Genomic DNA, 11,196 nt, shown 5'->3' with positions numbered 1-11,196 from the left:
GTTTTAAGTCTGCAAATATTTTTAAAACATTTTTAAACATTATTTTGACATTTCCTTTGCGTTGAAATGATTGCAAGTTTCATAAATTATGTAGTTACATAAGTTACACAACTTACATTAAATAGCAGACAAATTATTTATTTAGTTTATTTATTTATTAAATTTATGTCCCACTGTTCCTCCCAGAAGGGCGGCAAGCAAAAACACATCTTAAAAACAGACTTTAAAATATATTTAAAAAATCTTTAGGAACATATTAAAACAAAACATCTTTTACAAAAAAGCTTAAAAAAAATCTAAATAACATAGTAATTGATGGAAACCGAACTGCAGGGAATGGAAATAGCACTGATTGTGATGAATGCAGGTGGGAACAAAAACTGCTGCCTTCTTACATCCCTATTCAAGATGGGTGACCTGTAGTTCACATCCTCTACTAGGAGTAGTCTTGCAGGAGCTTCCTTGTGATATATTTTCTTCTTAACTGGCAGCTCTGACTCTTGCTTCAGAATTCTCCCTTGTCCTCAACACCTGGATGTGTACTTTCCTAGTAACACCTGTAGGCATTGCCTCCCAGGAGGGGCTGGACTCTAAGCTGCGCTCACAAATTGAAGTTTTGGCAAGTGTCTGAACCTGCAGAGTGATCCTCTGAGTGGATTCCTGTGCAAAGAAAACAAGGTGTTGTCATCATTGCACAGATGGGGCATTACAACTGAGAAGGCTCTCTTGCTAGTCACTGAACATCAGAAGATGGGGATAGATGGAGAAGGACTTCTGATGACAAAGTGAACAGGCAGGTACAGCTACCTAGATCCAAAACCATGTAGATTTTAAAAGGCAAGCACTTTGAATTGTGATTGGAAACAGACCACCAGACAATTGAATCATGGTCTGCTTGTGAGCTCCCACAGCAGCAGCTGTAGGCATCCTCACTCTGTTGCTGTATTGGGGCAAGACTCTGGTATTTAGAACTAGCCAACCTGTATTGTAAAACACCAGGGCATTGTGAAATCTGAGATTTCAACCAAAGTAGAGCCAGAATATAAACAGTAATAGCTTTTTTTCTCCAAAGAACTTTTACACTCATACCATACCAGTATTAGTTTACTTTGTAATATTCAGAAACATAATTAGGTTATGTTTCACAAGCTTTTCAGTGCAATAGATCATTCTGGGCTCCTAAGGGCTTAGGCCCAAGAGTCAAGGCTTATAACTGTGCCTTCAGATAGTTCTTATTTATAAAATAAAATTATAATATAGTAGAATTCTGTTTGTTCCCAAACTGATGATTTAGGAATAATCTTCAAATGTTGAATAGATGCCAAAAATATTCCCATAACAATAAGCATATGAACAAGAAAGCCACTTTCCTTAACCTTCTCCCTGACCATGTATTCACTATTGCAGGATAACGAAAAAAGGGACAGGAAATGCATGTACCATGTAGAAATGCTGGACATTTAGTCACCTTTTGTCTTGTATTTTTTTTTCTTGTGGGTACAGATTGTTTCCCGATCTCACAGGAACAACTATCATTAGCAACCCTTTTGTCAATGAGTTTCTGATGCTAGTTTTGCTGCTTTATCATGGAGAAAGGTAAATTATTATGTATCTAATTTCCACATATCAAACTTGCCTAGAAAACAAAGTGTTTGAAGGGAGGGGGGAACAACCCAAACCAAAACAATCATGATCAGCTGAACTTGCGTATTTTAACACCATCAGCTATTTAAAAGTGAGAATGCCAAACCAAACCTTTTATCACACTTTGGTGATAGAAGCGAGTGACAAAAGACCGGCTAGTATGGTAAGGAGCTTACTATGTATGCATAAGGCATGATTTGAAATATTTGTTACAGTGTTTTTTTCATGAATAATAAAACAAATATATATACTATTTCTCTTGTAGAAAGTTAAAACTGCATTGGTTTGTGCTTTTACCATCACGATGGTCTTTTTGGTAGTTGAATCATCATGCGCCCCAAAGGTAAAAGTCAGAGCTGAAAACAAAAATTTGCAACAGTAGAGGACATTTTTTCAGTTAATAATGGCTACTTTCTTTTTTCAGAGTAAGTTCACAGCAAGAAATTGGGGTCCACAATCAATGCTATACCTCAAGGGACGATGTAAGTTAAGTTTAGTCTCATTTTCAAAAACTGGGGAAAAAATACTTGTTCAACTAAAAATTAATTGCTGTTTTTGATATTACATATCCATGTTGCTAAGTTTTCTGACAGTTAAGATTGTCCTAACTAAACTGTTTTCCTGTAATGTCCCACTGTAAGCATCAAAGTACTCGTAAGAATATACCAGTTGTACATTACCAGAGCTGGAGATATGTGTATTATGCTGTATTATTTTTATTACAAAATTTGTGTCCTAAATAAGTTGTATAATATTGTTTGCATGAAAACAATCCTTTCCTTTTTTTTCTTTTTTTGCGGGGGAGGGAACTGAATTTTCACAAATACGTGAAAATCCTTAGGAGGAAAATTACCTACTACCATCATCAAATAAATCATTAATTCCATTTGAAAGGCTTTAAGTAGCTTCCTGATTAACTGTATAAAAGCAAAAATAAATTGATTCTCAGTGAGGCTATGTAAAACAAGCAGTCGCTTAACTGTGTTTAAGAAATAAATAATATGTATAAGAAACTGCAATTAATTTTGTAAAACTGTTTAATTATAGTCATGTAACAAGGGATATGCAAGCAATCTGAAAATTGAACTTTCTAATTTTAAGAAGACAGAAGGGTGTCATAGAGAAGTTATTAATAAAGAGTAATAGCTTTTTAAGATGCTAGAATGAATTAGGAACTACAGTTCCACAATCTCCTTAATGTGTTTTTACTGGACCTGTGTATAAAATGATACTTTATACTATGAGGACTTTATGTTGAGTACTGTGGGGACAATATATTTCAGGGAGTAAGATATGGCTAAATGTAATTAGATCATACTATTCCTCCTGCAATTTCTCAGAGATATCCCTTCTTAAGAATTCTGAATGGTCTGATATGCTTGCATTTTGTTTTTCTTCAGATTTTATACAGAGGAATTATAGTGTATATTGTCTGCAGTAAAACAGATCCAAATTTAAAATCATAATACCTATGCATTTGGCAAAGATGCTCTGAACTAATTTTCCCTGCCCTACTGATTTTAATTGTTCCTAAAGGCTGGCATTAATAGCTGCAGCTTCTCACACTGTAAGTGGTTCATTAAACGGAATGGAACCATTTTCTTTATTTAGGCTGCTATCCTGTACAGAGTTACTTGAGAACAAGTCCCATTGAACTCAGTGGGATTTTATGTTTAAGTAGACACGTGCAGAATAAGGAATACACAACAAGTTAGTAAGTCAGTCAATTTATATGGTGCCCTTCAAGACCCTCAGGACAGTGTACAAAGAAAACAAAATCATGAAAGTAACAATCATTATAATCCAGCAAAGCTTTAAAACAGCTAAATAAAATAAATTTTAAAACCTAAAATCAGTTATAAAACATGATGGAATGCCTGGCACTGACAAGACATCAAGTGATGCAGCCAAGCTTCTCTGGGGAGGGCATTCCACATCAGAAGCTATATCTCCAGTCACTACCTACATAATCTCAGATAGTGACAGCAGAACCCAGAGGGTAGCCTCAGATTAAGAGCAAAGGGTTTTAGGTTTATGCAGAAGATGACAGCGGTTCAACTAGCCAAACCTCAAGCCATTTAGAGTTTAATATGCAACAACTAGCATGTGGAAATGGACTGGCAGCCAGTGAAGCAGTTTAAGGACTGGTGAGATCTACAGTAAAAAGTGGGAGGATCTTAAATCATGTGTACTGCATCATCATTCTTTATCAGGAAATTCTGCAAGAAACATCACTGTAATTGGCTATAATTGCACAAGGAAGATGCTTCACTCTTTTTAACAAACAAAAAAATCAGGTGCATTCGAGTGCACCTGCACTCTTGCACAGACAGTTAATGCAAGGTAATTGAGAGAGTGATCTCTCATTAAATTGCATAAGGAGAAAGAAGTGGCTTGATCCCCAGAAACAAATGGTGGGTGGGTGAGTCTCACCAACCCAGCAAGGACCTTGTTACACTTAGGGTCCCTGGCAGGGAGGTGTGCTTCTCTCCCCATTTTTGAGGATCCAGTCTATTTTCCCCTCAATGCTATTGAAGAGATCCCTCTCCCATTAACTTGCATGGGAGGGGGAAGAAAAAGGGTGCACCCCCAGAAAGATGGGTGGGGGGAATCTCCCTCCCTCCCAGCAAGGACCCTGCTACCACAAAGGGCCTTGATGGAGGTGGGCTTTTCCCACTACCAACCATTTCAGTGATCCAGCCTTTCTGTTCAGTGAGGACCTGGCTTGGCTTGGGTTGCTGGGAATGGGGGAACCATGCTGCGCAGAGAAGAGCATGCAGGTAGCTGCTACCACAATCACAATCATTCCTCCCACAGCCACAAATTCTCTCCCCAACCCTGTGAAAAGTGAGAAAAGGGTTTCAAGTGAAGCACCGCTTTGGAGAAGCCCAATGAGAAATACCATAAAAAAGAAAAGAAAGAAAGCTCTGTGGGATTAAAGCCACTCCTTGAAAACAGTAAGAACAGCAGGCGGCTGGTTCACATGGAAATCCATAGTGTAAAAACAACACAATAAAGTTTTTAAAAGTTCTTATACAAGTGGTCTGAGAAATCACATAATAAAGGGGCAGAAGTGGTATTATTACAGTTTGGGGGCATATGTCATGTGAATCTTCACGAGTAAATGAAGAAGCAAAAACAGAAGGGGAAAAAACCACTCATGTGGATTAGACCCAGGAAAAGGCTGTTACCTTCATTGTCCTGCATGCAAGGGACCACAGGCACCACCAGGCTGGCTGCTGGAGGGAAAAGCATAATGGATTAGGTGGACCTTGATTGGATCCACCTCAGCTTCTAATATCTGTTAGAATGGTTCAGGTCAGCACCTCTTTAGCTACAGTGGAAAGAAAAACTCAGCACCAACTGATCCAGGATAGAGGAGATCTCCCATGGTATTATTTCCCCACTCTTTATTTTGCTCAGAGTGAATGATTACCACAAAAACCAAGCCCCAAAACTATGAGCAGAATAGTATGTGTACCTGAAGCTTTCAAAATCAATGAAATGTCAAATGAATTCTTTACAGAAGACCTTGAGATAATTTCCAATGAATATTCTAATATTGCAGAGTATTGTAAAATCTTCAAACCCCTCAATCAATACAGGTTCAGCTGTTATTTATCAATGCTTGTATGGATTTCCATCACTCCTTAAGACTTGTTTGACTAATGAATTGTCAAGCATCCCAGCTGTTTTATCTCACCTTCCCTCCCCAGACTTTAATTGCTCTGTTTGTATTTGCAGGAGGCTTTTACATTCAGGGTTATTATAACATTTGAAAAGGCTGAGAAATTATTTGGATTTCATCTCATTTCATTCATTTCCATCATCCATTCAGCCCAGCATAAGATATATAAGCCATAGTCGGTGTGTGAAAACCTATTTATCAAATGGCAAGTCACGTCATGAATTCCCCCTCAAAGATCATATGTAGCTATATAACTCAAGGTAATTTGATTGTCTCTGTTTTATAGATGGTAGAAGATATGCTTCTGATAATGAAGAACAGTGTTACAAGATTGACTTGGACAGTCTGAATGCAGTTCTGAAAAGTATTTGTGATTATATTCATCATTAGCATTTGTGCATTATATTTGTGAATGCTATTTACATTTAAGCAATTACATCATTTATGTAGTACAGTGGTTCAACTATTTTAGCATAAATAAATACAGAATTATAAATCTGGAGTTAACTTTAGGAACAATGAGCCTTATACTGAGTCAGATAGTTGGTCCATCCAGCGCAGTATTGTCTACACTGACTGGCAGTGGCTTTCCAAAGTTTCAGAAAGGGGTCCAGCAGCACCTGGAGATGCCAGGGATTTAATCTGGAATCTTTAGTATGCAAATCATGTGCTTAACCTTCCCAGCTTTAATGCCCTGTATTCTAACTCTTGTATCTGTATACTGATGCAAAAACTCCTTCCCAAACCCTTTCACATGGATAGAAAGGGTAACACGTTTCAGAGCATAGCATCTGTTCAGTCTGTTACAGGCCTTTCTAGTAATATGTATGAATGCCTGCTAAAGCGCTCCTCTGCTTCATATGAAGGGTATATCCATGCTTAATTCCTCAGTCTGCTAAGCATTTCTTATGCTGGTTCAAGCACATTAGTATCTCAATGCACTTTTGAAATCATCAGTACTGCTCACATGCATAGGATTAAGGCCATTTAGAAATTATATCCTATATCTAGAAAAAAGTGTTCAGTACTTTGCAAAATCAAACAATTTTTTCACCTACTGTATTATGCATGTTTAATTGGATTTTGAATAAAGTCTGCCGGCCAGAATCATACACTCACAGAACTGGAACAGACCTCTTGGGCCATCAAATCTGGCACTCAGGCAGGAGCAGGAATTTGGCTACTTTTGTTCAAAGGCTATTCTCCCTCTCTAACAATGAGCATTCTTGGAATATTGCTAGCTGTGAAATTATTAATTCAGTCTCAAGGATTGAATCCATTCTGAGTCAGGCCTTCAAATATACTGGAGAAGGAATGAACAGTGCAGAGTTAGCTCCCTAGTGTACAGACCCCTACCTTTGTAAGAAGGTTAAAAGAATAACTCAGGGCAGGGGAAAGAGATGAATCCAAACTGAAATCCCATCTCAATAATATGACTTTCACCAACCCATGAAAAGTTGAGAGGTTTAGAGGCAAAGAAGGAAGTTTCAAAATGTGGATGCCAAACCAAGAACATGTGAATGCCACATTTATATCTATGAGAAATTGCCTCTCCTCTCATTCTCTCTCTTTTCTCCTTTGACCCCTTGGAGGCTGACATTTGACTGTCAATCAGCAAGGTTAGTCTTTATGTGACAATCAGACTTTTGTAAAGCAAAATTTATTCAAGTGGTTCATATTGATAAAGCCTAATGTCACAAGAGTCATTCCCCACACACCCCAGTATAGAGGAAAAGTGGAGACAGTTAAATGTTTGAATTGGGAGTCTGAGGCATAGGGAGAAATGACAAGAGCCAGTGGAAAGCTTTAAAGTGGGAGAGGTGAAAATATTCCACAGTTAGAAATACCCATTTTGAACATGTATCTTTTTCAATACAGGATACAAAAGCTCAGCACCAATGAAGTTCCTGAACATCAGAAGAAAATTAAGAGCTCAAAATATGGACACTGACTACTTGGATTAACGTTTCATTTTACTTGCCCTTCAAATTTTCCAAATACTGTAAATAATTTTCAAAGTGTTCCATTAATGTCTTTATTAATAATCCTTATGCTGTAAGTGAGAAAACCTGTTAGATATGATTACTTTATCATTATTTTCATAAGCATTGTTATTTCATCCTATGAAATTTACATCTGAAACTTTTGCATGTAATAACCCTCAACAGTAACAGACAACACAGAAGCAATAGAAAAGAAAAAGTGCCCACAAATCTTTCTTGCAGTTTGCATTCTTTCTTCTCCCCACAGTTACTTCAGAGGGAAATGGGACCTCATCTGCTCTTTGCTCCTGAGGTGACCCTTGAGGGAAAGATTTGCTGCTCACAAGCAGCATGCTAAAGTAAAGGGTGTGCTGTCAGATCAGTTTTTTCCCCTCTTGGTTGCTTCAGAAGTGAAAGGAGAATAACCTCTCTTTGTCCTCAAGGTGTCCTTGTATGTGAAATGTGTAACATGTCTCAGATCAGCCTCTGTATCGTAGGACTGGAAAGTGGACAATGCAACACCGATTTTTAAAATTCCACATTGGTTTGTGATAAGGTAAAAAAAAAAAACCTCATGAAAATTCACCAGCATTTTAATGTGGGGGTTGTTAGCTTAGAAAAAGGAGAGTATGACAGAGAGGTAAGGTAGAGAGGTATAGAATTATGCATGGTGTGGAAAAAGGGAATAGAAAGAAGTTCTCTCCTCCCACCCCATAATACTAGAACCCAGAGTCATCCAATGAAGTTGAATGATGGCAGTTCAGTTTCTCTTTACTATAATCTGTTAGGTTTCTTCTCCGCCCCCCATTCCTTTAATCTTTAGGTTTCATTTCCTCCCTAAATGCCAAGTTCCTAGGCTTAACTTTTGACTATCCATCAGAACAACCTCCATGCTGGCAAGGAACCATTTTTCAACTCAAAAACAATTTGCAAACCTATGGTCTGTACTCAGCATGCTCATAGCCAGCCTAAATGTTCAGGGGTGGGGCACAAAAAAGAGTAGGGGGGAGAAAAAAAACTGTAATAATTTTTATTTTTTTTAAAAAAATGTGGGGTGGACTTTAGGGGGTCCTAAACCACCCATAGCTACAGGTCTGGCACTCAGTTGGTAATAATGAACAGCTCCAATCCCAATAGCTTGCAGATCAAAAGATTAATTCCTTAGGCTACCACATCCATCCCCCAAGGTTTGATAAAAAGAAAACAACTTGCACAATTAGAAATGAATCAACGTAAATTAGACTGGATACATGGTAGACTGCCTGATGTCAGAGATTAAGAGAGGGTGGGATTATTCTGCCCTGGCTGCTGCTATCTACAAGTCTAACTTTGCCAAACATGTTCATCTTCTTGCAGATTTGCACGGAGAAGGCAGCTCTGCTTCAAGCATTTCCAGGGTGTTCACAGGTTTAACTGGTTCAGGAATTGCACTCTGAGAGTTCGTAAGTGAGCCAGGAGACTGCAATTCAGAAACAGGGTCTATGAGCGCCGGTCTGGTCGTAGGAGTATCCATCTCCCATAAATCATATTTTCGATTCAGGGTCCTGGCCTTTGGAGGCTCAGGTGAGCTGAAATAGATATTCTGTCTTGTGACAACAGATGGCTCCCGTGGCTATTCCTGTGGCTCCTGACTATTCCACCCACTTCAATTATGTAAACATGGTATGATTAATCATAACAGTGTTTCAGAGAATCACTTGGCCTTTGACCCACACAAGATCCTCTGGACTTGAGCTACACATTTATTTTAATAGCTTATATACTGTGTAATACCACTGTGACAGATTGCTCTGTTCAGGTTAAAAGTCTAAACAGGGTGTCTATATAGCAAGCTGTGAGCTAGCAGTTAAGCTGCCCTTTAGCAATCCCTGAAACAGATGTCACGTCAAAAGAGAAAGAGAATTATTAGCCCCTGTCTTCCTGTATCGGCGCACAGAAAATTTAGGTTACGGGAAATGAGTTTTCAAACAGATAAACTCTGTAAACCAAGTTTCCTTTGTTTAATAAACTTACAGAAGAGGAAATAAACGTGGTTAAGATAATATACAATACAATGCAAATCATAAGCATAAGCATAGATATTATAGATTGATGCAGAGCTGAGAATTACCCTGTAATTACCTGCATCTTCAAGGCCATCTGGGCAAGCAAGGTAGGAGCTTTCTCATCGACAACTGAATTGATGCTAAAATGCAGGGATATTTATACTAAATTTTCCTTTTAAGATCACAAATTTATGAGATATTCCTAGCTTAATTGTGCTTATTGTCATTGTCAGAGAAAAATTAATTGTCCTAAAATATAACAAGATGATACATTCCATGATATATCTGAATACATAAAAGAAAAACGATAAATTCCAGCTACAGAATAACAAAAATTAATTCCATTTGACATGAATTTTATTTGGTATGCACCTGGACATTCTAAAAACTATTGATTAGGGAATTTTTTCAATATTTCTACAAATAAGGTGTCCGACTAATTGGAGCCAATTAGGAATTTACGATAGAAGTAATTAATGACCTATCATCAGTGTGGTTTTATTGCTTGTAATTGATAGTGGTCACTCAGAGATGTTATGGCTTCAAGATAAGCATAAAGTTTATGGTCTTATGACTGAAGGCATTAGGTCAGGGATAACAAACCTTGGAATGTGAATCTGTTTACTGTCAAATGTCATGACAGTGAGGGTATCACAGACAGACAAAGATATCTATTACAAAGAGATATCTGTTCCCTGTGTATTAGATTCAGTTGGGATGTATTTGGTTGAGGAAAATTGTTAGTATGAATATTATCTCTGATTCCTCCATTGTCTCTAGGTTCAGCTGTGTTAGAAGTGGGAATATTTGCCACGCCACAGTTTCTAAGTAGTGTACAATTGGGATACAGCATACATCATAACATCAGTTAAAATTAATAATTAGATCAGAATGACTCATACACAGAGGATTACTATTATGGTTTTGTTTCATAGGTCCCTACTGCATACATTTGGTTGTAGCAAATCCCATAATGTGTGAATATTTCAACCAAACGTCATTTCTGCTGGGGACCTACAAGTAGTGGTATATGCTATTGTGCAATATTTGGCCAGAAAATGGGAGATTCTGGTCTGCAAGATTTTGCAGACTCCTTCAGTGCAGTCTTTGCAGATTGTATTTCCTTTTCCACCAACCCCTTTGTGGAGGAATGGTATGGTATGGGCATGATCTGTGCAATCTCACTAAGGAACCCTTTCGACTCTGCCCCATAATACCATTATTTTTTCCAGTATTCCTTAATTCATATGTATGGATCAAAGCGTCCTTGGTTTGTTACATCTTCAACATAATTTTGACACTGAAGGAAACATTCTTGGTAATAAAACTACTTAAAAAGTGTTTTGTAAAAAAATCTTCCCGTTACCACACATCATTTTTTTGCCCCATTTAAGCTGGGACAGATTTCTGTTTAAAATCCTGTTTGTTGTGTGGCACACATATATCACTTCATGCAAGGGTTTCTTAGCTCTCCAAAACTTTCCCTTAATAATATAATTTTACCATACTGATCTTTGCTTTAAAGACATTGAAAACACTGCACGCCTTCTGACTAGTTTTCTTATTAGAGTGTAATATAGACAGATGTGTTTCTAGCTACAGTAATTACATTAATTTCATAGGAACATAAGACTGCTATGTAATCAGCTATTACTAATGTAATTACTCTGACAAAAATGGTTCACAAAGAGACAGTGTGTTAGGGTTGCTCCTACAGGAGTACTGATTGCAGTAATTTAATAGTGAGTCACATTTGTGTCTGAAGTGGATAATATAATGTGGATTTTTGCTACCCCATAATTAAGATTCATGAAAAGCATTATTTTGAGATGTACTC

At 37.6% G+C, this 11,196-nt stretch overlaps 1 protein-coding gene across 1 annotated transcript; it reads left to right on the top strand.

Annotated features, from left to right (window-relative positions):
• Positions 1–1,741: 1,741 nt before the first annotated feature.
• Positions 1,742–7,587, top strand: LOC133378267 (spexin prohormone 1-like). Its single transcript, XM_061613074.1, has 5 exons — positions 1,742–1,807; positions 1,910–1,987; positions 2,069–2,126; positions 5,619–5,696; positions 7,211–7,587. Exons 1-5 carry the CDS (start codon positions 1,742–1,744, stop codon positions 7,294–7,296), a joined length of 366 nt encoding a protein of 121 aa, XP_061469058.1. The 3' UTR covers positions 7,297–7,587.
• The last annotated feature ends 3,609 nt before the right edge of the window (positions 7,588–11,196 follow it).

Source organism: Rhineura floridana, chromosome 2 (genome assembly GCF_030035675.1).
Source record: "Rhineura floridana isolate rRhiFlo1 chromosome 2, rRhiFlo1.hap2, whole genome shotgun sequence".
In the NCBI taxonomy this organism is placed as follows: domain Eukaryota; kingdom Metazoa; phylum Chordata; class Lepidosauria; order Squamata; family Rhineuridae; genus Rhineura; species Rhineura floridana.
The sequence above is the reverse complement of the archived record's forward strand: the minus strand, read 5'-3'. Positions and strand labels throughout refer to the sequence as shown.